General features: G+C 45.5%; 2 protein-coding genes across 4 annotated transcripts in view; both read left to right on the top strand.

Moving 5' to 3' along the window:
* The first annotated feature begins 837 nt into the window (after nucleotides 1-837).
* On the top strand, nucleotides 838-18,262 carry BCL7B (BAF chromatin remodeling complex subunit BCL7B). Of its 3 annotated transcripts, none has more exons than XM_040634930.1 (6): nucleotides 838-1,067; nucleotides 3,743-3,818; nucleotides 13,854-13,950; nucleotides 16,119-16,289; nucleotides 17,058-17,137; nucleotides 17,397-18,262. In XM_040634930.1, the coding sequence occupies exons 1-6, from the start codon at nucleotides 976-978 to the stop codon at nucleotides 17,409-17,411; spliced, it is 531 nt and encodes a 176-aa protein (XP_040490864.1). In that variant the 5' UTR covers nucleotides 838-975; the 3' UTR covers nucleotides 17,412-18,262. The 3 variants fall into 3 exon arrangements, with proteins under 3 accessions (XP_040490864.1, XP_040490863.1, XP_008696765.1); XM_040634929.1 differs by having other exon boundaries at nucleotides 841-1,067; nucleotides 17,412-18,258; XM_008698543.2 differs by lacking the exon at nucleotides 838-1,067 and adding an exon at nucleotides 1,335-1,589 and having other exon boundaries at nucleotides 17,412-18,258.
* A 7,581-nt stretch (nucleotides 18,263-25,843) lies between these two features.
* The window catches only part of BAZ1B (bromodomain adjacent to zinc finger domain 1B), a 65,397-nt gene continuing 64,752 nt past the window's right edge, over nucleotides 25,844-26,488 (top strand). The window contains exon 1 of the mRNA XM_040634928.1: nucleotides 25,844-26,323. Coding sequence (XP_040490862.1) covers nucleotides 26,217-26,323 — 107 coding nt within the window. The 5' untranslated portion in view covers nucleotides 25,844-26,216. The remainder of the gene's footprint in view (nucleotides 26,324-26,488) is intronic.

The following is a 26,488-nucleotide window of genomic DNA, read 5'->3' as shown; positions in this document are numbered from 1 at the left end:
ACCCAAACATTTATTGAGCACGTTCTACGATGTGTGGACACAGGCCTTACATGTACCCTATTTTCAGAGGTCAGCTTCAAGGTTATATTTTCCCAGAAGCCTCTGGACACCCCTCATTTGGATTAGGGCTGTCACAGCACCCGGAACTTACTTTAGCCTATCATTTATAAAATGGCATTTTAAAGGCCTGTTTTCTGGTCTGCGTGTTCTTCTAAACTGGAAGCTCTTTGAAGGCAAAAACCCAGATTGTGTCCTCAGCGTTGACCCCATAGCCTTGTACAACACAGGCACCACCCAGTTAACGATTGCGGAATTAAATCACACAGTGCTGTAGAGTGCTCAGTGGAACCCGAGGATATCAGGCGAACGCTTCTCTGAGTTGGATCTGGATGTCAGAAGAGTAAGTGGTCAGTTCACCAGGTAAAGCGATCGGAGAATTCCAGCTAGGGAACAGGTGTGTGCAAAGTTCGGAAGGCATACTGGAGAAAGGTGTGAAATTCTGTGGTTACAGCACGGCAGTATTACCTGGAAAGCGAGGGCGCTGGAGACGAGAGGCAGCAGAACCCCGCACCCATTAGGGTCAAGTGCATAAAACATAGGTAAAGGCAGCAACCACTGCCAGAGGACAAAGGTGCCAACCTTCAAACCCCGAGAACCAGAGACCCCACTGGGAGCGCCTCGCACCTCGCCTTGTCCGCAGCACGTGCCGCCCGCCCGCCGCACACCCCGGCCAGCTTGCGGCCGAGGGGAGTCCCGGGGCGCCCAGGGAGGGCCGCCCGGGGCGGGGCGCGCAGGCGCGCTGAGGCCTCGAGCCCCAAGAGGCGGGCGGGTGCGCGCGCTTCCTCGCGCACGCGCGCACGGAGGGGGCGACGGCCGCGGTGACGCTGCTGCGGTGGGCGGGCGGCGGCGCGTGAGGCGCGCGATTCCCCGTGTCTTGGGAGCAGTGCCCCGGCCCCCGCCGCTCCCGCTGCCGCCATGTCGGGCCGGTCGGTCCGGGCCGAGACCCGCAGCCGGGCGAAGGACGACATCAAGAAGGTGATGGCGGCCATCGAGAAAGTGCGGAAATGGTGAGGGGCCGGGCCCGAGGGTGCCGGCGGGGTCGCCGGCCCAGGGCCCAGAGGAGCGCGGGACTGGCTGGCTGGGTGGGAGCCGACCGGCAGGCGCTTGGGGGGAGGGGGCAGCGGGAGACGGCGGGAGGAGGGTGTAGCTCGCGTCGGCGTGAGGTCAGAGGGCGCGCCGGCTGCCACCAATCAGGGGGTCGCCCGGCTCGCGGGCCCGCCCACCTGCCCGAGAGCCGCGCGTCTCCCGAAGGGGCTGCTGGCTTCCGGCAGCGCTGGGGCTGCAGGCCCTGCCTGGCACGCCGGACCCCGCGGCGGGCTTCAGGAGACTTTCGCGTTCTGAACTGCCCGGTGTAATAGCCAACAATCTCTGGGGGTTTCCCGCTGGCCAGACAGAGCGCTCTACGTGTTAACTCGTTTTAAGCTCGGGGAGAGCTTCTCGCTAAACCTACTTGTCACGAGAGCAGGCGTGGTCATCGGAATGAAAACCCCTCTCTTTCCCGCAGTACTGGCCCACACGGAACCAACTGGGTAGGCTTTTTTTTTTTTTTTTTTCTTTTGGTGCTGCGAGTTTTTGGTGAAAGAGTCGAGACCTACCCTTATTTGGAAACGGCTTGTGTAATGTTCATTGCAGGGCCGGTTGACTGCCTATTTTGTATCAGGAACTCCAATCATGATCACATTAAAGTTTAACAGCCAACTATTTGCTTCAACTTCTTGAATCCTTTTCTCTGGCTGACTACTAGTAATAGTTTTAAAGCCCACGTAGGGGTTAGCTCCCAACAAGTTCCTTATCTCGTTGTATATAAGAGTTTTATATGTAGTTGGGACTCCTAAATATTAGTTAAATAATGATTTTTTGCCCCCTCCAAATCTAATCCTCTAGGGTTTTGTTGTGAAACCTAAGAATCACCATGCCTTTCTCTTCTGACCATCTCTGCCCACCGCCCCCCCCCCCCAGCAGCCTAGGCCAGATGACCATCGTCTCTCACCTGGAACTCCTAGCTTGCTTCAACTCTTGCTCCATTTCGCAGTCCATTCATCACATTGCACTCAGTGTGATTTCATTTTTCTCAAGTGTGAATCTTATCATAGCACTCCCCTGCTATAGAAACAATGATTCAGTGACCTCTTCTTGCTCTTAGGTTAGAGACCAAAGATGGTCCTTGCTGCCTCACCAGACTGTCTCAAACTGCCCTCTTTCTGGGGGTTGCTGGTCGTTTTTCAGCTGGAGCCACATGCTGCCTGACATCCTCTACCCTCTCTTCCTTCTTGCCTAGTTAACTCCTAGCTCTGCATAAAAATTGCTTTCTTGAGGGACACCTTTCAGGATCCCTAATTTAAATCAGTTCCCCTTCATAGAACTTTCCACAATTGTATTAGATTGAATCATAAGACATTTACTACATTTGACTTTTTAACTTAACAGAAGTGGCAGTTTGATCTGGTTAAACCTAATGATTAGGTGACTATGAAATGAGTTGTTTGATGTCTGTTTCCAATTGGAGCGAGGCTCTGTGAAGCTAGGGACTGTACATCTTGCTGCCTGTGTGCCCAGGGTCTAGCATAGGGTCATGTATAGTATTTGTTGAATATATGAGGACGTGGGGTGGTCTGTCCAGGAATTAATTTCAGTTTCCTAAGTTTGTAGTTGATTCTTTCTGTTTGCTGAACAGCATCATCAATATCAGCAGTCACAACAGTTACTTTTTTTGCTTTTTTGTAACCTCACATTTAGACATTCAAAAGTCATACTTCCGGCTCCCCAACTCTGCTTGTCCATAATCTGGTCCTCATTCAAGAATGTCACTTGCATTTCCCCAAATGGCGGCAAATTTTTTTAGGCTTAATTTTTTTAAGGCTTATCTCAAAAGTAAGTTTCTCTGTAAGATAAAACCTTAAAGCAGTCTTTGCGTGGCTCAGTCATAACCTCTTTCAAAAACTAGTGTAAGACTTGGAAGCATCCTGTCCTGCACCTGCAATTATTTCTAAATGGAATCATGTTTCAACATAGAGTTACACAGGAGTCCTAAGAATTCTCTTTCTGTGCTATAGCCCAGTCTTACTGTCTTTCAGCCTTCTCAACTTCATCACTTCCATGTGTCACAGTGATGTCCTTAGTTTTTTATTGCTTTGTGCTCCTATATAGGACCATATCTTATACATTCTTTATCTCCTGTAAGGCTTTGTATAGTAGGGTTTTATAAATATCAGTGCAATTGAATTAATTTTTGAAAAATAAGAAGTAATGCCAGGTAGATACCTCAGTGTGAAAGTGTGCTGGTACTCAATATGGGTGTAGTCTGTGAGGTAAAAAGGGCTTTGGTACACTGAGAGAAGGCAAGTAGAAGGTTCAGAACCAAAGGAATTTGGTAGTGAAGTGTTTCTGGAAGAGATGATTTTGCAAGGTAAGGTATGGGTATAATTTGATGGAAAGGAAGTATAGAAGGCGTTTAAGATTGAAGGAGCTTGGGGCACCTGGCTGGCTCAGTTCGGAGAGCATGTGACTCTTGATGTCGGGGTTGTGCATTTGAGCCCCACTTTGAGTATAGACATGACTGAAATAATAAATTTAAATTTAAAAATTTTTTAGAAGATTGAAGGAATGGTCTGCTGGGAAGTAGAAAATCACATTATGAACAAAAAAATCTGTTTCATTATTTATCGGTTTACTTTTCTTTCAGGGAGAAAAAGTGGGTGACTGTGGGTGACACTTCCCTTAGGATATTTAAATGGGTTCCTGTGACAGACAGCAAGGAGGTAAGTGTGGAAGAAAATCAAAACAACAAAAAGGTACTGTTTACTTCCTTTTGTTCTTTCCTTGATTGTCTCTTAATTATAAAGGAATTTATTTCCCAAAATTGAGTTGAAAGTACGTTAAGGCGCTCTGTGTGGTTGATCCATGCAAAGCCTCTCTTACTTTATTATTTCCCCCCTTTATTCCCTTTTCTTAACCCATTCCTTTTTTCTAAGGCTTGGTGAACCACAGCTCAGGCCTGCTCCTTGTGGTTGTCGATATGGTTTTATTGGAACACAGCCATGCCCATTGGATTCCTTATTGTCTATGTCTGCTTTTGAGTTACAGTGGCAGAGTTGAGTAGTTGCCATAAGACCTAAATACCTGCAAAGCCTAAAATATTTCTTATTTGGCCCTGTAAGAAAAAGTTTGCTAACTCCTGCTCTTATCTGAGTAGCTATCTACTATAGTGTATTATATGTATTTTATATGTATATATACTTTTCTAATTCCTCTTCCATGGGTTTATGTGGATAGCGTGTATTCTTGAAAAATACATAGCATTGGGGCACATGGGTGGTGCAGTCAGTTGAGCGTACAACTCTTGGTTTCGGTTCTGGTCCTGATCTCAGGGTTGTGAGATTGAGCCCCACGTTGGGCTCTGCACTCAGTGTGGAATCTGCTTCAGATTTTGTCTCCCTTTCCTTCTGCCCCTCCTGCTCATGCGCTGTCACTCTCCCTCTCTTTCTCTCTCTCTCTAAAATGAATAAATAAATATTTAAAAAAGAGAAGGAAAGAAAAATACATAGCATTGTATCATGTTTGTATTTTAAAATTTATAGAACATTGTGCTAAAAACTTGTTTCTTTTCTTTTGTTCAGCCTTGTTTTTGAAAACTGCCCACGTTTCTGTAATTGTCAATAGAGTTACTACCTTTGATTCTTGCATTGTATTCTCTTATATGCAGTGACCACATTTATCTACACCTTCCCTGAGTGATGAACACCCAGATTCTCCACCTTTTTTCCATAATTGTTTTCAAAAAGCTCACATATAAAACACATACAGAAAAGTATATAAAACATAAATGTATGGCATAATGAGGAAACATAAAGCTAGTACCCTTGTAAAAACCACCCGGGTCAAAAAACAGATCATTCCCAGCTTCCCTAGCGACCTCTGTTTGACTCTTCCCAGCTTTCCCTCCCTTGCCAAAGGAAGTCTCTCTCCTACTTTTCTTCTCTTATCACTTCTCTACTCACTTGTAAAAACTTTTAACTTTTAACTTGTTAACACTTTTAACTGTTTATATAAACAGCATCATAAAGTATCAATTTTTGTGTGTCTTGCTTTTTTTGCTCAGTATTATGTTTGTAAAATTCATCCATGCTGTCTTTGGAGCCATTTGTCCCTTTTCCTTGGTGTATGGAATTTTATTATAGGCCTGTACCATGATTTACCTCTCTAATCGTCCTGTAGATGGATACTTGGGTTATTCCCAGTTTGGGGTAATAGGAACAACGCTCATGTGAATGTTCTTATTTAGTATATGGGCCAGCAAATGCGTGGTTTTTCCTAGGATGTGTTCCTAGGAGTGGAATCGCTGGGTCTTAGAGTATGCATATGTTGACCTATAGTAGCTAATGCTAAACTGTTTCTCAAAGTGACTATACCAGTCCGTATTCCCACCAGAAAGAGGAGAGTTCTCATAGCTCTGAATCCTCATCTGCAGTTGGTATTGTTACAAATCCTTTATTGATTATATACTGTCCAAACCTTTTTCCAGTCCACGGCTTGCCTTTGTACTTCCTTTAGGCTGCCTTGAGTCACAGAAGTTGTTAGTTTTAATGTAGACAAAATAATTAATCTTTTTCCTGATAGTAGTACTTTTAAATATCTTAAAATCTTTTCCTTCTTTGAGGCCACAAAGGTAATCTTCCGTATAGTCTTCTACAATATTCAGTTCCCGTTTATAACAAACACACCTGGCATTGATTTTTGTGTATTGTGAAGTAGGGGCCCCGTTTCATTTTTTTCCACCTGGATGTGCATTTGTCCTAGCACCACTTATTGAAAAGACTGTTCTTTTCCTCCCGCTCTGTAGAGCCACCTTTGTCATATTTCAAGTGTCTGAATATGGGTCTGTTTCCGTGTGTTGCCTCCAGTTTTTTGGGAGCACAGATGACTGCAGTGGACATCCCGTAAACTATTTTTCTGGATGACTTGTGGGGCAGATCCCCAGGAGTGGGATTGCTATTAAGGGTGTACATACCAGTTGTGCGCGCTCTCTCTCTCAAATAAATAAGTAAAATCTTAAAAAATCAAAATAAAAAAACAGCTGCTGCCCGATCTCTCCCCAGAAGAGCTGCACCAGTGTAGTTAGTACACTTCCCCAGGAGTGCCAGGGGCTTCCCATTTCTACAACTTCACCAGCATTTGATCCTATCAGTCCTGCCAGTCTGCTAGATCTCTGTTTATTTTACATTTCCCTGATTGCTTGTGAGGTGGGTGATTTCATTTCTTCAGGTTTCCATTCGGATCTGCTTTTTTTTTTTTTTTTTTAAGATTTTATTTATTTATTTGACAGAGACAGCCAGCGAGAAAGGGAACACAAGCAGGGGGAGTGGGAGAGGAAGAAGCAGGCTCCCAGCAGAGCAGGGAGTCCGACGTGGGGCTCGATCCCAGGACCTTGGGATCACGCCCTGAGCCAAAGGCAGACGCTTGGCTCTGCCACCCAGGCGCCCCTATTCAGATCTCCTTTTTATCCATTTAAATATCCTCTTCTCTGATTTCTTTTGCATATTTTTGTATTGGGTTTCCTGTCTTTACCTTTCTGACCTGCATGGATTCGTTGATATCCTAGATACAGAAAACTCTGGTCAGATTTGTACCTTGCAGATACCTTTGACATGTTGCCTGTCTGATAACTTTGTCAGTAATAAGCCTTCAATTTTTTTGTGTGTCAAATTAATCAGTTTTTTCTTAAGGGTTTTGCTTTTTGAGTCTTGTTTCAAAATTATTCTCCACTGCATGGTCCTAAAGAACATCTCCATCTCCTGTTATGTTTTGTATTTGGAGTAAGGAATCTAATTTTAGTTTTCTGTCATACAGAGAGCTGTTTGCTGTATTACTATTTACTAAATAACCTGTCCTCTCTCTTCTGATTTGTGATGTCATCTCTGCCGTGTGCCGTATTCGTACCTAGATCCGTTTTTGAGTTCTCCGTTCTGTTTTGTTGTTTATTTCCTCCTGGGCTAGAGTGGCTTTTATTTATAATAGTATATTAAATTATATTAATTTGTATATAATTTATACTAAATTATAGATTTAATATTAAGTAGGATGAATTTTCTCTCTTGCTGTAAGTTTTTGGAAAGATAGCCTTTATCAAAATAAAAAGTCCCTTCTCTTTTTAGTTTTCTAAGATTCATTAAAATTTATGAGTAGATGTTGGACTTTATCCAGCTGCCTTTCCTGCATGTACTGAAATGTTCATGCGATTTTCCTTTCTAATCTGTAGTGTATTAATGTGAATTATATTAATAAAGTTTCTGATATTGAAACTTTTACATTCTTTCATGCCTAAGAGAAATTCTACTTGGGTATGGTTTCTTTTTCCCCCCATAGAATCTAGTGTTTAATTCACAGATATTTCATTTAAGGTATTTGCATCTGGTTCATGAGTGAAATTGGTCTATAATTTTTTTTATTCTACCTTTACCTTGTTATGGTATTAAGATTACATTCGCCTCCTAAAACAGTTTAGGCGATTTCCCCTCTTTTGATTTCTAGAACAACTGGTATAAAATGAGAAGGTTTGGTAGAAGTCACCTTTAGTACTTTCTGGACCTTTGGTGGAGAGATGTTGATTATCATCATCGTAGCTTTAATGGTGATTGATGCATTTAGGTTTTCTCTTTTTTTGGTACTTATGTTGCATTTTATATATTTCCTAGAAATTTATCCATTACAGATAGACCGTTGGTTCTTTAATAGGGTTCAGTGCTAGGTCCTCCCCTTTCTTCATTTTCCCAGTTGTGTTTAGAAATGAGGCAGGGCACTTTTTGGTTGGCCAGTAATGCTAAACTTTTGGCAGTGCATGACTCAGTCCTGTATAATGAGGAATTAATTGGCCTGTTCAGATGCCAGCAATACCCTGAACACTGATCAGAGTTTTCACGTGTTGGTATGTAGTTATTCGTGATATTCTTAGGTACTTTAAAGTCTCTGTATATTGGTAATTATTTTACCTTTCCCACATGTTATTTGTGTTTTTTCCATAATATGATCTGGTTTATTGTCTCTCCTTAAGTGTTTGTTTAGGGGCACCTTGGTGGCTCAGTCCTTAAGCATCTGCCTTCGGCCTAGGGCGTGATCCAAGCGTCCTGGGATTGAGCCCCATATCAGGCTCCCCGCTCCGCGGGGAGCCTGCTTCTTCCTCTCCCACTCCCCCTGCTTCTGTTCCCTCTCTCGCTGGCTGTCTCTCTCTCTGTCAAATAAATAAATAAAATCTTTAAAAAAAAAAATCAATGAAGTGTTTATTTTAAAAATGTTATGGGCACCTGGGTGGCTCAGTCAGTTATGTGTCTGCCTTCAGCTCAGGTCATGATCCCAGGGTCCTGGAATCAAGCCCAGCATTGGGCTCCTTGCTTCTCCGACTCTCCCTCTGCCTGATTCTCCCTCTGCTTGTGTGTGCGTGCATCATCTCTCTCTCTGTGTCTGTCAAATAAATAAATAGAATCTTAAAAATAAATAAATAAAAATGTTGTAATTTCTGTTGATCTTTTTTTTGTTTGGTTCTCTATTTCATTAGTTTTTGCTTTTATAATTTACTTTTTTGTTGGGTTTACTCTGTTGTTCTTTTACTAGCTCCTTGTATTGAAGTTAGCTCTTTTTTTCTAGGGTTTTTTTGTTTTTTTTCGTGTTTTGGGTTTTGTTTTTTTTTTTTTTACTCCTTCCTTCCTCCCTCCCTCCCTCCCTTCCTCCCTCCCTCCCTCCCTCCCTCCCTCCCTTCCTTCCTTCCTTCCTTCCTTTTTAAAAGATTTTACTTATTTATTTGACAGAGAGAAAGAGCACAAGTAGGGAGAGGAAGAAGCAGGCTCCCCGCTGAGCAAGGAGCCCGATGCGGGGCACAATCCCAGGACCCTGGGATCATGACCTGAGCTGAAGGCACACGCTTAACCAACTGAGCCCTTTTTTGTATTTTTTTAAAGTTTTATTTATTTAAGTAATCTCTACGCCCAACGTAGGGCTTGAACTCACAACCCCAGGATCAAGACTCACTCGCTCCTCCGACTGAGCCAGATGGGCACCCCTTCTTTTTTAAAAAATACATTTTGCTTTTGGGGCACCCAGTTAGCTCACTCTGTAGAGCATGTGACTCTTGATCTCAGGGTCGTGAGTTGGAGGCCCACATTGGGTGTAGAGATTAGTTTAAAATACATTTCACTTTAGTCTTCTCCCAAATTTTGACATATACGAATGTCAGAATGTCATGTATGGTGTAACTCAGTTTTAAGTTTTTCGTAAGTTCCTCTTTGGTTTCTTCTTTAATCCAAAGTTTATTTAATAGAATGATTTTTTTTTCAGTATATGTGCTGCCAAAGTGAGCACTAATAGAATGATTTTTAATTTCTCGGTATATGAGATTATTTTTTAACTGTCTTTTAAAATTGTACTGATTTTATTGAATTGGTAGGATATTAGTTCTTTGGGATTATTGGGGCTTTTTTTGTGATCTGGTCTGGTGCGTGATTGATTTTTGGGCCATTCACTTGTGATTAAACCAAACGTGCTCTCTAGGCATGAAATCAAACAATGAAGCGTTTATTATGTTATCCAAATCTTCTGTAACTTTGCTCATTTTTTGTATGTCCTGTTACGTTTCTGAGAAGGGTGTGTGAGGTTGTTGATGTTTGCGTCTTCATAGCGGATGAGTCCCTTGTTACGAAGTATGTATTTATGATGTATTTATCTGATTATGCCATTATTATGATGTCATCTTGACCTGTCATTCGTTCTACCAGTATATAATGTCCTCCTTTGTCACTTATAGCGCAAACTTCTCACATTCAATTTTGTTTGATATTACAATTTCTACCCTGTCTCCTTTTGATTTACTTTTAATTAGTGTGTCTTGAAATTCTTTTTTGTCACCCGTTTCATTTTTTTCTGTTGCTGTTGTTGGGTGTGTTAGCATTAGGTTTCGCTGTGGGTGACAGAAAACTCAAAATAGCAATGGTTTTACGAAGTTTATTTTACTCTTAGTCCTTAAAAGCATGTAGTCCAGGACTGGTGTGGTTCTGCTGCGTAAGTCCCCAGGGGCCCAGGTTTCTTCCAACCTTTCTACTCCCCCCCCCCTTTTTTTTTTTTTAACTTTGTCAGAGAGTAATGACTATTAATTTTAGTTTAACATACCATAAAGTTTACCATCTTAACCATTTTTTAAGTGTACAGTGTATTTTTTTTATTTTTATGTTTCAGTGTACAGTTTAGTGGTATTAAGTACATTCACCTTGTGCAGTCAATCTCTAGGCTTCTTCATCTTGCAAAACTAAACTCTGTACCTGTTAAGTAACTCCCCATTCCTCTGCTCCAGTTTTGACCTTGTATTCTAAAGTCAAGATCCAGCCATTCATTCTACACATTTAGGCTCGAAGTAGCAGAGGAGTACAAGGATGGGCAGATAGAATTTTCATGAATTTTCGTAAGAATCTCCTAGAAATTGCCTCAGGACATATGTACTTACTATGTGTGTTTGTAATAGCTTTATGACATCTAGTGGTCAGGAAGGCTAGGGAAGTGTGACCATCTAAAAATTCTATTAATATGGACAAGGATTTTTGCCATAATGCGCTCTTTTTTTCTCCCTTTGCCTCATGATGGCTAGGCCAGTTTTTCTCGTTGATTTGCAAGTTCTGCATTCTGTTTTCATTTTTCTATTGCCTATCTCTAGCTTAATAAGACATACTTAACTATTCTTCCCTGTCAATGCATAAAGTTTTATCAAAATCTGCATTTACCCTTGGAACTTGGTAACACCCATAACACATTTTAACCACTTCTCCTTCACCCCTCTGACACTTCCATCCCTACCCTGTCCTTAGTTTTGACTGGAATTTCAGATCAGATATTCAGTTCAGATATTTCAGTTTTTACAGATGTTCCTTGTTTTAGTCATTGCTTAGTTAGCGTGAATGTTACCGATCACATGCTCTTTTCACTTATTTATTAGTGCCTTCTCCTAGATTCATTTCTTTTCTTGTTGCAATATATCCTTTAAGAGTGTTTTGTCAAAGAGAGCTTTTGTGGAGAAAACTTCTGAAAGTATCTTTTTACTCTTGAAAATACTTTTGTTTCATTTTTATGTTTAACTGATGATTTTACCTCCATCTGAAATTCTAGGTTTTCTTTCAGCATTTGGAAATTATTACTCAATTGTTGTGCTTCTGGTGTTGCTATTGAACAATCTAGTGTCAGCCTAATTCTTCTTGATTCTTTCTAGGTGGTCCTCTTGTATTCCGGGAAACTTCTAGAATGTCTTCCCTGTCTTTGCTCTCCTAGGACTTCTGTACTAATATCCTGTGATGTTCCTATCTAGCTTCTTTATTTTTCCCTTTCTTATTTGTTTCATCTCTTCATTCTTTTCTCACGTATTCTGATTTTTCAACCCAGTTTTTGCTCGTTTTCAGCTGTATCTATTTCTGCTACTCGACTCATTCACTTAATTTTTATTTTCAACAATTACATTGTTCATACCAAATTTCTTCAATTGGTGGGTCTTCAAAACAACTGTCCAGTATCCTTATCTTTCTGAGGAGACTTACCTCTGCCTTTTTTTTTTTTAAATCATTTTCTTTTTCTTTTTTCCTTCTCTTCTTCTTTTTCTTTTTCTTTTTTCTTTTTAGGGAGAGAGAACACCACACACAAGAGGGGCAGGGGTGGGGGAGAGAAGGACAGAGGGAGAGGGAGAGAAAGAATCCTAAGCAGGCTCCGTGCTCAGCCCTGAGCCCAAAGGGGGGCTCAATCTCATCACCGGGAGGTCGTGACCTGAGCCAAAATCAAGACTCGGACACTCAACCAACTGAGCCACCCAGGCACCCTGAGACTCATGTTTCATCTAAATTCTGTGTCCTCTTAGTCTCCTTCTTCTGGTATAGCTTATTCAATTTATTGTCTTTAATGGTGCTTGTTTCTTCCAGTGTCTGGCTAGTTTTTTCTGTGCACTCATTTTTTATTCCCTGGGGACTCTGAGCTGCCTTGGCTAGCAGGATGTAACTGAGGGAGGACGTAAGCCCAGGCTGTGGTTTTCCTTCCTCTCTGTGGATTTAGGTCATTGGGTGAGCTTCAGGATTCAGCCTTTCCCTTGCCCCCCTCCCTCTTCTCCTCCCTCCCGGGGAAATCTCTAGTCCCAGTCTTGCAGGTGCTGCTTCTGTCTGGGAGCCGCCATACTTCCTTGTCACTGCCAGCCCCAGGGAGCTGGTGGGTGAAGGTTAGGGCAGCTCTGGAGCCACCCTTGATTTTTTTATCCAGTCCTGGCTCTAGTGGTGCCATTACCCACAAGGGCCAAAGGTCAGGCAGGTAAATCTCTTGGGCATGTGAATGAGGAGTTGGGGGGCACTGGTAGAAAGCGCCTCCCCACCCCAACCCATTTCTCACATGTAAGCCTCTGACCCTTTCCTAATTCAGATTCTCCCCGCCCGGGTCCCAGCTTCCTTTGTCTCCCAAGGGCTTCTCACAGTGTTTGCTGAGGCCCCTCAGTTATCTGCCCTCCAGTGGTCCATGGTAGAGTGCCATCTACTAAGGTATTAGTATAGACCTGCTAGATTAGGAAAATGGGAAATGATCAAATTGCTGAAGAAGAAGTGGGAAGGATCCAAGAGAGTGGGACATCACTGATGAGAGTAGATCGGCACAAAGTCCATGCAGTGTACATTTGAAAGTTTTCTGTGGGGGCGCCTGGGTGGCTCAGTTGGTTGGGTGTCCAACTCGATTTCCACTCAGGTCATGATCGCAGCGTCGTGGGTTGGAACCCTACCCTGGGCTCTGCTGCTCAGTGCGGTGTCTGCTTGGGATTCTCTCTCCCTCTCACCCTGCTCCTCCCCCTGCTCAAGCGCATGCTCTCTCTCTCTAAATAAATAAATTTTTAAAAACCGTGTTTATGTAGCTTCTGTGGTTAAATGTGAAGTGTAATTGCATTAAATCATGTCTGCATATGAAAAAAATGAAGAGAAATCAGTACATGAATGTGTGCAGTTGATTCATTGAAGAGAGAGGATTGAGAGTTATTAATGAAAATTAAATGCATGTATAATAAATAGACGTGTATAAAAACTATAAATTAGTAAACTTGAGATTACCCAGATTTAAACGTTTGGCTGTTGGGATGCTGTCATCTGGAAATGTTTGGATGGATTTATTTTCCTTCCTTTGGGCTCATTTCTTGCAAGCTAGTGCTAACCTTCGCACTGTGTTTCCTCACGCGTTTGACCTACATCCTGCTTGAAGGAAATGATGTTATAGGCAGAGGTAGACATGGGGTGACCATTCTGAATGGATGGTCAGTATCAAGCTAGCAGGGCCCCTTTGTCCTGTCACTGCTCACGTTACATATAAAGCGACTCCTTCCTGGCTCCAATCAGAGGCCCATTTTTCCCCTTTTTCCTGCTGTGCTACCAAAACAGGAATCCTTCTTAAATGAGTACTCTGTATTTCTCTTCCATCCATGTAGGGGAGGGTGGGATAGAGCATTCTGCTCAGGACGGAAAGCAGAAGAGAACCACAGGGAGCTCTAGTGGAAGCCTGTGTATTTGCCTCTCACTTCTGAGTCATGATATTAGCCGTCAGGGTCCATTTTACAAGATAGAGAAGAGACACTGAGGCTTGGGGACACCTTGTCCAGAATTCTGTTGTTTCTTGGGTCCTGGATTCTCACACTGTTGTCGTTGTTCCTGTTCGGTCCTAATCCAGACCTCTGTGGTGTCTCACATAACACCCTTCTCCCTCTCTGTGGGTCTCCTGCTTGGCTCTGTCATATTCCTCTTTTTTTCCTTTTCTAGAAAGAAAAGTCAAAATCGAACAGTTCAGCAGCCCGGGAACCTAATGGCTTTCCCTCTGATGCCTCAGCCAATTCCTCTCTCCTTCTTGAATTCCAGGGTGAGTTGCATCCATATGTCTTCCTTGCAGGAAAAGCAGCACTTAGATGGACCTGTTAATAACGAGAAGAATAGTTTCACGTGTCACTTCAGTGCCTGCTGTTCTGCTGGTGTCTTGCTGGAACTTTACATCAAGTCTTTTCATTTAAACCTCACAACAGCCCTGCAAGATAGATGATCGGAGCTTCATTTTCCATTTAGGGAAACTGAGGCTCAGAGAGCTGAAGCTCTGTAACTCAAGGTGCATAACCAGGAAGTGACAGACCCCATGTTAGGTCCTGGCTTTCTGGATCAGAAGCTCTTTTCTTTAGATGGTATGTTTTCTGATGATAGAGCCTTAGAGTAGGCCTCCCAAGGCTGGGGCCTCTTCTGCCCACTTTTAGCAAAGTTCCACCTCCCTGAATCAGTCTTTAGTAAATGTCCTGCCTGTGTCGGCACTGCAGTCCCAGTACTACCTTCATACCTGCGTTGGTGGCTGCTGCTCAGAAGGACTTGAACTTGAGCTTCTTGTTTTTATCCTTACCTCAGCCTGTGATGTAAAGCAGGCAGTAATCATCAGCCCTGTCGAAGGAAGCCGATGCTCAGAGAAGAAGTATTTGCCTAAGCTCAAAAGTGACAGAGCTTTATTCTTTTTATAGTAGAATGCTGCTTCCCTTTTAGTGTAGAAGGTCCCGGTCTTTGGAGTACTGAAGACTAGAAAGGGCTTATGATTATCCCTTTGGAACAAGACTGGGAGCGTGCATGTATCCCCTCCCCACCTCTCCCCCAGCCCCCCAAGGTCAGTGAGTATGATAGAGGAAGGGGAATACAAGGGAACAGTTTTCTAGCTATGTGTGGGGTGTCTGATAATCGCAAAGCTCTGGGAGACATGAGGTTCCATTTCCTCAGTCTGGCCATCACCCCCTCTCTTTCATTCAGTGAACATTTAATGAACTCCTACTGTGTACCGCACTGGAGATCCCAGGACAAGTAAGCCACAAAACCTGCTTGCACAGAGTGTAATGGAAGGAAATTGGTGTATAAAATAATGAGTGTAGGTGTGCGTAGGATACAACAGGAGTGTAATAGAGAAGGTGGTCATTTCCACCCAGGGGAGCCTGGGACACAGGGCTGCACGGAGGAGGTGATGCTGGAGCTGAATAGTGGTCTGTATCGGGGCTTTCCAGGAAGACTGGAAAGAACGAGTCCTACCAGACACCTGTGCGTGAGTCTGCGCGACTGGAGCCAAGGCTTGCGTGTGGAAAATCAGTGGGCAGTGAGCCCGGAGACCAGGAAAGATTTTGTAGGTTGTGGTAGGGCCATCTGTGTCTGCCCCAGGGAAGCCCTGGAGTTTGAATTGTCTCCTTAGGGCAGCAGAGAACCACGGAAGGATTTAGAGTGATCGCTCCGGCGATGGTGTGAAGTACAGGTGGGAGGACAGTCGGGGGGCTGTTGCAGGAGGCCAGAGAGGAGGAGGCCTGCCCTGAGGTGGCAGGAGAGGAAGGAGTGAACAAAAGCGATGTCAGAGCAGTAGGATGGGTCAGGTTTGGTGACCAGCTGCTTTGGGTGAGGGAGAGGAAGGAGTTTGGACTCCTGAGAGTCCAAACTTAGGTTTAACTTAGGTGGCGACTTGCAGCCTTCAGACACACTTTCCCAGGTGCGAATTTCTGGGTCCTTGAGGCAGTTAGGTGGAGCCTGGGCCACTGAAGGACCTGTGTGAGCACCTCCAGATACCACCACCCTCCTTGAGATCGCCAAGAAGGCCGGGCAGATTTTAGCATTTTCTCCACGTCCTGTGTTGTGAGAAAGGTTGAGAGGCACAGCTACCTCACTCCCTTCCACTGGACAGTCAGAAAATAACAGGTCCAAACTATGGTCGGTGGGAAAAAAGCCTATCCTGACCTTCCTGAAATATAAATGTTACATAAACTTAAAGATTTCTGGCTGCATCTGGTCCTTAGAGTATATGTTGTGAAATGGAAAACGTTTAAATTAATCAACTTAGACTGCTGATCATTTGCCCTACCTTTGTTTGTTTGCCTTTGGCTCAGGGGACATCCGAGCAGCGATCATTGATTTGGTTGTGCCCATGGCTGCCTAAGGAGACACCAGGCGCTTGGCTCTGTACCGAGTTATTCTCAAGAAACATTACTACTCTCAGCTGTTGCCTTTGTCATGTTTGGTTTTCAGATGAAAACAGCAACCAGAGTTCTGTATCTGATGTCTATCAACTCAAGGTGGACAGCAGCACCAACTCAAGCCCCAGCCCTCAGCAGAGTGAGTCCCTGAGCCCAGCACACACCTCTGACTTCCGCACAGATGACTCCCAGCCCCCCACTCTGGGCCAGGAGATCCTCGAGGGTGAGTCGCAGTTGACCCAGGACGAGCATCTTGGAGGGGCCTGTACTCTTGAAGTTTGTTTTCTTTAGAGGAAGAGGTTAGAGAAGGTGGCTCTGGCCTGACAACCTTGAGCCATTTGTTAACAGTTTGGGCTTTTTTGGGGAAGGGTTGTGTTTTCCCCTCTCACAGAATGAAAGGAGAAAGCAAGCAACATAATCCAGCGCCAGGCTCTGTGGAAGGCACTTTTCATCTTCGGTGCCTGGTATAATTCTCTCCAAAACCCTGTGAAATAGCAGATGTTCTCTCCATTGTACAGATGAGGAAGTGGAGTCTTAGAAAAGTTAAATTGCTTGTCCAGATCGAATAGCTAGTTACTGGTGGAACCGGATGTCTCCAGTTTCATGCCTCTGACTTCAGAAATTATGTTCTTTGCATTGTATCCTGCACATTTCTTCTGATAACATATATTGATTCTCCAGCCAGTGTTGCCCCTCACCAGTGTGCCTCCACAGAGCTCCTAGAGAAGTTCCCCCAGCTTGAGTCCGATTCCACAGGAGTCGCCTGCCTCAGGAGGCCGTGCAGTTATACTGATCTTGCTGCCTTTTTAAAAAAAAAAAAAATTTAAGAGGGGCGGGTAGAGGGAGACAGAGAGTCTTAAGCAGGCTCCACATGGAGCTTGACATAAAGCTCGATCTCACGACCTTGAGGTCACGACCTGAGCTGAAATCAAGAGTCGGATGCTTAACCCACTGAGCCCCCTAGGCGTCCCTGACCTTGCTGCTTTTTCAGAGCCCTCCCTGCCTGCCTCAGAAGTTGCTGATGAACCTCCCACCCTCACGAAGGAAGAACCTGTTCCACTAGAGACACAGGTAAGGAACCACTTTGGGTTTCCCAGTTTCTAAAAAAAAAAAAATGGGGGAGGGGGGACTCTTGCTGTGAATTGGACCTTATAGCCTTGAACATAGGGTGGGAAGTCAGTAAGGGAAACTGGTGTCTCCAGGTTATAAGGTAGGGGAAGAAGTTTGTTTATCTTCAAGAAGGTTGCAGGTGGGCTTCTGGGTTGTAATTAGGGTGGATGGGAGGTTCTGGTAGAGATGGGGGAGGGGGGGCCCTATTATAATTTCGTAGTCTGACTGCTCCTAGGTTGCTGAGGAAGAGGAAGACTCCGGTGCCCCACCCCTGAAACGCTTCTGTGTGGACCAGCCCACAGTGCCGCAGACAGCATCAGAGAGCTAGCACCGTCCTGGCGCCCTTCGCCTCCTGGCCCCCTGCCTCTATTTATTGCATTCTGGTTCTGGCCGTGCTTTGTTGCTGGGGTAAGGGCAAGCATTGGGGTCCAGAGCCTGCACATAGGAGCCCTCTGGGCTGGAAGGTTGGACATAGGACTTGGGGCTGTAGCATCATCTTCCCGTCCCTGGAACCTGTGTCTGGTTGCTCCTGAGAAGAAGAGCAGCCATGTCTTTATTGCACCCCAAGTAGGCTGGAGTATCAGCCATGGCAAGGTTCATCTGTCACCTCCAGGTAGCAAGCAGTCTCTGCTCCAGAACCTCTGGACTGAGCTGCTGGCACTTCTACAGGAGGAAAGAGATGTGGAAGGCCCCCTCTGGAGAAGAGAGTGCCTAGCTTACTTGAACTTGAATGGAGACTGTAGATTCATGAATTTTCCCATCCGGCTAGGGGCCTGTAAGCTGCTGGTGGAGAAGGCCTGGTAAAGACTCTGGAGGGAAGGGAAGGGCTCTTCTCTACGCAAGGGCAGAAAAGTCTGTATAGGTTTCCTGCTGTCCTGGCACTTCTGCCCATTCCTGAGGTTATCCTGCCTCTCATGGGCTCTCCAGCTGCTGACAGTCCTTTGTCCCCTGCTGCAACCATCCTCTTCCCCCAACACACACACACGCACACACGCACACACGCGCGCGCACGCGCACACACGCACGCGCACACACGCACGCGCACACACGCACACGCACACACGCACGCGCACACGCACACACGCACGCGCACACGCACGCACACACACGCACGCGCACGCACACACACGCGCACACACGCACGCGCACACGCGCGCACACACGCACGCACACGCGCGCACGCACACGCACGCACGCACGCACACACGCGCACGCGCGCACACGCACACGCACACGCACGCACCCCAGAGCTTTCCCTGTTCTCACCTGTACATTTCATTCCAGCACCCCTGCTCCTGCCGCAGACTGCCCCAGCAAGGATTTGAGGTTCTGACAACAGTACCCATCCCCCACAGTACTCCTTCAGCTCAGACTTTCTAGAAAGTTCCCTCTTCTTTGAAATCTGCATGTTTAATTGAACTTTGTGATTTTATTTTTTGTTCAAAAAAGTTTAAGAAAATGGAAATGGGCAACAGTGAGTGAAGACATATTTTAGCACTGAATAGAATATTTTTAAAATTAAACTATTTGAAATACGTCTTGTTGGTATTTGAGTGCTTCATTCTTGAAGGTCGTGGGGGCAGGGGCTAGTGGGGTGTGGTGGCTGAGTGCCTGCCAATTGTCTTACTCCCACAAAGGGATTTTCTGATATAAATGATTTGGAGACCCCCTTCGAAGTTGTCATGTAGTCTGATTTATATTTCTGTTCCTGTGTACAGTGAATTCAGCCAATGTGTGTTTGCTGTGGCTCCAGGTCCTTAGGAGGCATTCGTGAATGTTTTTTCTTTTTTACTTTCTTATATTGTGGTAAAATGCATATAAGCTAAAATTTACCATCTTAACCACTTAAAAGTAATACAGCTCAGTGGCACTAAGTACATTCACAATATTGTGCAGTCATCACACAGAGACCAGGAATCCTGTCCCTCAGGAGACAGTCAGTCTGGCGAGGGAGTAGACCTCTACGTAGAATGTCCTAAAGCATAGTGTAGTAGGTGCTGGAGTGGAGCCCATGGAGGAGCATGTGGGATGATGAAAAAGATGTAACAGAAACCATCCTCTTCTCTTGTTGACTGCCACTTTAGCACCACTTCTGGTTAATATTCTAAGAAACCAGGCTAGTAATCTCCAAAAGCATCCTAGAATCTTGATAGGGTAAGGGTTAGAGAAGAAAAAGAGAAGAGGAAGCATAGAGCAATGACCACCAGTTACAAATAATTAAGAAAACTGCGTCTGGGTATCAGCAGGCCCAATGCATATGCACATTTGAATTGTTAAGAAAAATAGATATGAGCCCGCCAACTAAATTCATTGAATATGAATAAGCACAAAAGAAGATCAACAGAGCTCGATAGATTTTGCACAGGAGAACTTTGGAGTATGGAAAAGTTGAAGGCATGGGAGCAGATTTCCATGCCTCGGTTCTTGGTCATCTTGGAAAACGGCATTGATTTTACAAATATTTGTTGCAAGTGTATTCTGGCTTCTCTGTGTAAAGTACAACTGGTAGACAGGTGTCTGCCTTTCAGGATCTTACGGTCTGGTGAGGTAGAGAAGATAGACAGGAGTAGGTGCCACAGTGGGCAGAGAAGGTAGAGGACTGGGAGGGTCCAGAGAAAAACCTGGAGGCTTTGAGATCACAGAAGGCTTACAGATGAGGTAGCAATCGAGGCTGGGCCTTGAAAATGTTCTCTGGTTATAAGGAGAGACCACTTGGGGCAGGTTAGCACGGGCAAACAATTGGAGACAGCGAAGCACGGTGTCAAGTGTAGGGAGTAACCAGGGAATTGGGTTACTATTTTCTCCCAACTTTTTGAGACACTTCAAAACTACAGAGAGCTGAAAAAGATAGTTCAATAAACTATGTCTACCCTTCATCTAGATTCACCGATTATTAACATTTGGATCTCAATACACGTTTTTTTCTTTCTTTTTGGGGGGTGGGTGAGTGGATGGGTGAATTATTTGAAAGTAGATGGCTGTTTTTCTGACACTTTAGCCTTGAATACTTGAGCGTGTATATCCTAAGAACAAGGACATTCCTCAACATGACCAGAGTATCACCATCATACCCAAGAAATTTAACAATGTTACAATAATAGTATTTAATATGAACATCTTTAAATTGCCCCAACTGTCCCAATAATAGTCGTAGTTCCTTTTAGCCCCCATCCCCAGACCCAGGATCCAATCCATTCATTGCATCTAGTTCTCAAATTCATTCATTCATTTATAAGATTTTATTTATTTATTTGATAGAGTGAGTGCACAAGCAGGAGGAGCAGCAGAGTGAGAGGGAGAAGCAGACTCCCTGCTGAGCAGGGAGCCCAATATGGGGCTCGATCCCAGGACCCTGAGATCATGACCTGAGCCAAAGGCATATGCTTAACAAACTGAGCCAACCAGGTGCCCCTATTTATACATTTTTAAAGATTTTATTTTAGAGAGCATGAGCAGGGGGAGGGTCAGAGGGAGAGGGACAAGCAGATTCCCTGTTGAGTGTGGAGCCAGATGCTGGTCTCCATCCCAAGACCCTGAGATCATAACCTGAGCCAAAACCAAGAGTCGGACGCTTAACTGAGCCACCCAGACGCCCCTAGTCTCCTTTTAGAACCTTCTTTTGGAGGTGGATGGATAAGTGTCTCTCGTGTCATTAATATTTTCGAAGGGTCCAGGCAGTTGTTTGTAGAATGTCCCACAAACTGGATTTATCTATTTTCTAAGGATTTCAGGTGAAATGTTTTTTGGTTAGAATACTACAGAGGTGATACATATATTTCATTGCCTGTATCAAGAGAAAGGTTGTCCTCTTGTCTCATTTTTGGTAATGCCGAGATTGATCATTTGGCTAAGGTGTCTGCCAGACCTTTCCACCTTCAGGGCGCTTTTACATAAATAATCTGTTGGGGGGGTGATAATCTTAGACCATTCACTTAGACCAGTGATTTTAGTATCCATTGATGATCTATTTCTGAATCAGTTACTTCACTGGAGTTTGCAAAATGGTGAGTTTTCTAAATCTTCTACATTCATTCATTGGCAGCCTTCTGTAGATAACAGATTTCCCTTCTCTCCACTTCTCTCTCTCTCTTCCTCCCTCCCTCCCTTTCTTTCTGAATATTACTACAGGCTCATGGTTTCCCCTTACATTCAACGTGTTAACAATCTGTTGCTGTCATTTTTTCCAAATGTTCAAATTGTCCCAGATTCAGCCAGTTAGAATCCCTTCCTGCTGGCTCTTGTGGCCTTTTGACATGTCCCCATCACTATTTGAGCACTTCCTTACTTTCAGGCACAATGTTCCTAACTCACTTTGAACTTTGCCAGCCCCAGTCCTTTTTCCCAGGAGCTCTGGATCCTTTTAGTGGGGAATGTATTTAGAAACCTAGACAAACCTGTGTGCCTGGGTGGCTCAGTTGGTTAGAAACCTTGATAAACCTAGTTTACTGGAGTAGGGGGTTCAAGGGAAGTAGTAGAAAGACGGAGGACAGATCCTGGTGGGCTTTAAAGTCCCGGCCAAAGAGTTTGGTTTTACTCTGTTGGCTTTAGGGAGACAACCATTGAAAGCCCCGAGCAGGGGAGTGATTGCAGTGTGCAAAATGCCATGGAGGGGAAAGAGCAGGTGGGGCACAAGTTGGAACACGTAGGTTTCCATGTATTGAGAGGAGACTAGAGTTCTGTCAGTTTAGGGATGGACTGGTGACAGGTACATAAAAAATGAATTGAAAAACAGGCTGAAGCAAACCAGTGAAAACAAAAGAAGAAAGGAAATGTGAGCAGCCCACCACATGCATCACCGGAATAATACATAATCATAAGTTATACAGTGAATAGTGATTGAACCGATTGCAATAATTATTTTGGGAATATGATCGTGTGCGTGGTGTTTGTGGGGGATGTAAGAAGGTTATGTCCTCATCTTCCATTCAAGAAAAGTCAGCAGCTAATACTAAAACTGAGAAGCCAAAAAATAGCAACATATATGTTTAGAAATTTGAAGGTAAATATTAGCGGAAATAGCTGTTAACCTTAAAAATAAAACTGCTCTTTATTTTACCAGCAAAAATGGGTTTATTCAGGAATAGAATTGCAATTCAGAATACACAGCTCATAGCAAAACCATAGGCAGGTCTACAGAACAAAGCAGAGGAAACCTCCTTTATAGAGGAAAGGGAGAAGTTGGGAAGGCTGTTATAAACAAGTCCATTGGTGGAAACTGGGAGTTGGAAGTGTAGTGGCTTCTCATTGGCTGAGTGCTGACTCTCTCATTGGCTGGGCTGTTGCTGGGGAAGGAGGAAAGCTTTCTTCCTCTTGCTGGGGTAGTAGTAAGTATGGGCTTCTTCCTGTTGGGTGTGCAATTTACCAGTCGTAAGTTGTGAGAGCTCCCCCTTCTGGCCTCCTGATTCCATTTTAAATGAAGTTACCTTTTACCAATTTTAACGCAGCTTAACAATTTGAAAATGGATGCTTGAGGGAGCAGGAAGTGCATGGGGGAGAGTGCCCCACGGCTGCTTTTTGTAAAACTATTTGTTCTTGTTGTTCAAAGTACATTTATATGTTTCCTTTTGGGAACTACGTTCATTTTACCATTATAAAGATATAACTTCAATGTAGTTTAAAACATTTTAAAAAGAGGGGCACCTGGCTGGCTCAGTCAGTGGAGCATGTGATTCTTGATCTCAGGGTGGTGAGTTCAAGCCCAATGTTGTGCGTAGATCCTACTTAAAAAAAAATCAAAACATTTTAAAAGAAGAAAGTCATTATAGTTTTGGCCAGAAATAATAAAGGCCTGAAGTAGGATGTGGGGATGGCAGGAAAGGGATGGTTCAAGATTTTAGGCAGGTAGAATTGACATTATCTGGTTGACCCTGTGGCTTTGGAGCTTAAGAGAGGTCAAGCCTGAACCTGTGAGGTTGTGAGTGGGGCACTAATAGAAATGAAAACCATCCAGATAAAGCAGATGATGGAGGGAAGGAAGATGGTGAGACTGTGGGTTTGGGATGTTTTGAGTTTGAGGATCCAACAGGACAGGGAGGAAAAGAACAGCTGGAACCGTCTGAGCAAGGGTTTGTGTCTGCATCAATGAAGGCGGGGTGTGTGGCAGGGCACAGGTCCACATGACACAGACCACAGAAATATCCTGCTGACTGAGCTCATGTCCTAAAACTACCCAGTGGAGATCCGCGTAGGGAAATGTGCTATACTTCTCTAGATAGTCTTATTCCTGCAGCTAAGTACCCATAGCTGACCTGGAGCAGTAGAAGCTTTGGTGCAGATACCTGGAAACTACACATTTTAATCTCTGCCCTTTTTTATTAACTCGTTTATTCAAACATTGGGAAAGAAAACACATTGAACAACGAATTTTGCTACAATTATGATTTTAAAAAAACCTTGAGAGTTTAGTGAAAGCAGATGTGGGCTGCAACAGTTGGGAAAAGGCATTAGGAAGTGTGGGATTTAGATGCCCAGAGGAGAAAAAAGTACATTTCCGGCAATGGGTAGGAATAAAGCTAATGAATTCTGGGAATGAGAAGGAAGTAGTCCACTTGGGGGCTTGCTGGGTCAAGAGCTTGAAGACTGAACAGGAAGAGTAAACTCGGAAGAGTTTTGTCTGCAACAGGAGTCAACGAAAATATTAGAGCAGGAAACCGATAGTTACAATAACTTTGTTCCACTTCTTTTCTTTCTTTTTGAAAAATTTTTATTTATTATTTTTTTAAGTAAGCTCTATGCCCAATGTGGGGCTTGAACTCGTGACTCTGAGATCAAGAGTTGCATGCTCTACCAACTGAGCCAGCTAGGTACCCCCAATTCTCCCATTTTAGATCTCTGCTTTACCAACACCAGGACTGGGTTCTAGCCTAAGAACCCAGGTGGTTCTTGTGGCCCCAAGTGCTGAAATGATTATGGCCCCTATTCTCATGTGAAATGAGGAGCTTTTTTTGAAATACTGAATTTTCCCAAAATGTGTTTTTTTCTGTTTTTGGAGTCCTTACTCTGTGTGTAGTCAGCTGTTACGTATCTGGTCCTGCAAATGTCCATCCCATTAGTCAGTCACCTAGTCTGTGCCTCTCAAATCTGTCCATCTTTCTCCCTTGACTTTATTACTTTTGGGTCCCTTGGTATCCCTGCCACAAACTACTACAGTTCCTTCTAAGGGGTCACTCCAAGCATCACAGGCTGTGACCAGGACGCTCCCTTCCTTTGCCACTCTCATCTCTTGATATTTTCCACCTCAACACCCCCGAAGATTTGGGTATGTTGTCCCGAATTTGCCGAGTTGACCCTGCTGCTCCTTCTGCCTAGAACGTTCGTCTCTCATTTCTCTGCCTAGTGAAGTGCTACTTATCTTTTCACAATCAACTCAAATGCCCTGTCCTCTGAGGGTGCTCCTAATCCTCCGAGAAGAAATGGGTACCACAGGAGGATGCCCTCCCTTCTCTGCTAGGTGATCAGAGGAGGCTCCGTAACTATGGCATCTGACCTGGAACTTAGGTTTTACTTGGGGGGATACTTCTTACCTCAAGATGAGAAGAAATGGGAGAAAAGGGCCTGGCACTGGCACACACCACGGCTTTCAGGGACACCTCGCAGTCTAGCCCTGCTCAAGAACAGGCTGGGAAGGTACATTCTGAGGTCCGTGAAGATCTTTGGACCAAGGGGGACGATTTAACAGGGAGAGAATTATGAATGAGTGTGTTTTGGGTGTACTGGATAGCCAAACACACTGTGGACCATGTGGGTGTAGTCGGCTTGGAGAAGCAGCTGGACTGTCCTCACTCTCCAGGCCATTAGTGCTGTCTTCCTACCAGTGCCCTTTGTACAGCACTCATCACAGGACTATCCTTACTTGGGCCTCTTATTTTTTCAGGGCAGGCTCTTACTTTTTTCCCTCTGAAGCTCCCAGTACGAGCCCTGAACACTGGAGGTGCCAGCAAAGGCTACTTGAATTAATGGATGTATCTTTAATAGGTACGCCATTTAATACATTTTTCCAAAGAAGCTTCTCTATTATCTTTTCCACCAAGCCGCTAAAAACAAACATACTAACATCCAGGTCTCAACCACTTTCTCTTCCAGAAGAAGTTAACTTTGGGGTGAGCAATGCTGAGGTTCCAGCTGTCCTTCAGTCGAACCTTCGCGTGGATTAGGTCTTGGGTTTCTTCCCGCCAACCCCTCCTCCCTTCCGCCCCACCCGCGCATCCCCGGGCGTGGCCGAGCGCGGCGCCTTTAAGGAGGGGGCGGAGCACAAGTGGAAAGACAAAGCCCCTGGCCGCGCGCTCCCCCTCCCCCTCCGGCGCACCACACGGACAGTGGTGCCCGGATGTCGGTGTCGCCGTCGGTGACAGATGGCGCAGTGTCTGTATATGTTAAGGGGCTTCTCTGGCCTGACCTCTTTGAATTCCAAGCCTTTCGGTCCCCCGCAGTCCCCCATTTTCAACTCCGCCGCTGGAGGCCCGCAGGCCTGTCACCAGCGCTTACATAACGTGACCTTTCACCTCTTCATACTGCCCTCTAGTGCGCTGCAACCCAACTACGCGGCCGGGAAAGGGGGCGGGACCCAAGCGTAGAGCGGCGGCTCCCCTGAGCCAATAGACTGTGAGCGCTGATCAGCTCTCCGCCTATTGGAGCATTCGCCACCGGCGCCACAGGGGAGCAAGTTAGTGTGTGCGCTGGCCGGGCGGGGGGGAGGAGGGGAATCTCCCGCCATTTTTCAATAATTTCCTCCGGTGCAGCTGAGGAGGAGTCGTGACCGCCGAACGCAGGGACCCGTAGCGAAGGTTGGGCCGGAGGCTGCGGGGCGGCGCAGCGGTGTGCGTGGGAGTTCCGTGTCCTTGCGTCCCGTTGCATGGCCCTCGCGCGTCCGCGCCAGCACTGAGGGAGCCGAGTTCGCGCCGCCCTCTCACCCCTCCCCTCCCCCACCCCACCCCCGGGAGCCAGGCGCTCGCTCCGGGCCGCGGGGCCTAGTGTTGCGCCGCGGGCTCTCCGAGGAGCCGCCACCTTCCGGGCCGCCGCCTCCGCCGCTGCCACCGCCGCGATGGCGCCGCTTCTGGGCCGCAAGCCCTTCCCGCTGGTGAAGCCGCTTCCCGGCGAGGAGCCTCTCTTCACCATCGCGCACACTCAGGAGGCCTTCCGCACCCGGGAGTATCCTTTCCAGCCTGGCCGCCCGGCCGCCCGCGGGGTGGGGCGGGGTGGGCCGGGGGCTCGCCGGGGCCGGGCGGGCCGCGCAGCCCGCGCAGCCCGCGCCTGTGGCAGCTGTCAGCGCGCCGGACGCCGGCGGGCCTGCATCCCGAGCCGGAGCTCGAGCCC

This window comes from Ursus maritimus, unplaced genomic scaffold (assembly GCF_017311325.1).
Source record: "Ursus maritimus isolate PB19 unplaced genomic scaffold, ASM1731132v1 scaffold_2, whole genome shotgun sequence".
NCBI classification, from domain to species: Eukaryota; Metazoa; Chordata; class Mammalia; order Carnivora; family Ursidae; genus Ursus; species Ursus maritimus.
The sequence above is the reverse complement of the archived record's forward strand: the minus strand, read 5'-3'. Positions and strand labels throughout refer to the sequence as shown.

Excerpts from the sequence above, each read along its gene's own strand:
- BCL7B (XM_040634929.1), top strand. The coding sequence starts at position 976 with ATGTCGGGCCGGTCGGTCCGGGCCGAGACCCGCAGCCGGGCGAAGGAC. Across the intron at positions 3,819-13,853 it reads CTGTGACAGACAGCAAGGAG|AAAGAAAAGTCAAAATCGAA; the intron begins GTAAGTGTGGAA and ends TTCCTTTTCTAG. Across the intron at positions 13,951-16,118 it reads TCTCCTTCTTGAATTCCAGG|ATGAAAACAGCAACCAGAGT; the intron begins GTGAGTTGCATC and ends TTTGGTTTTCAG.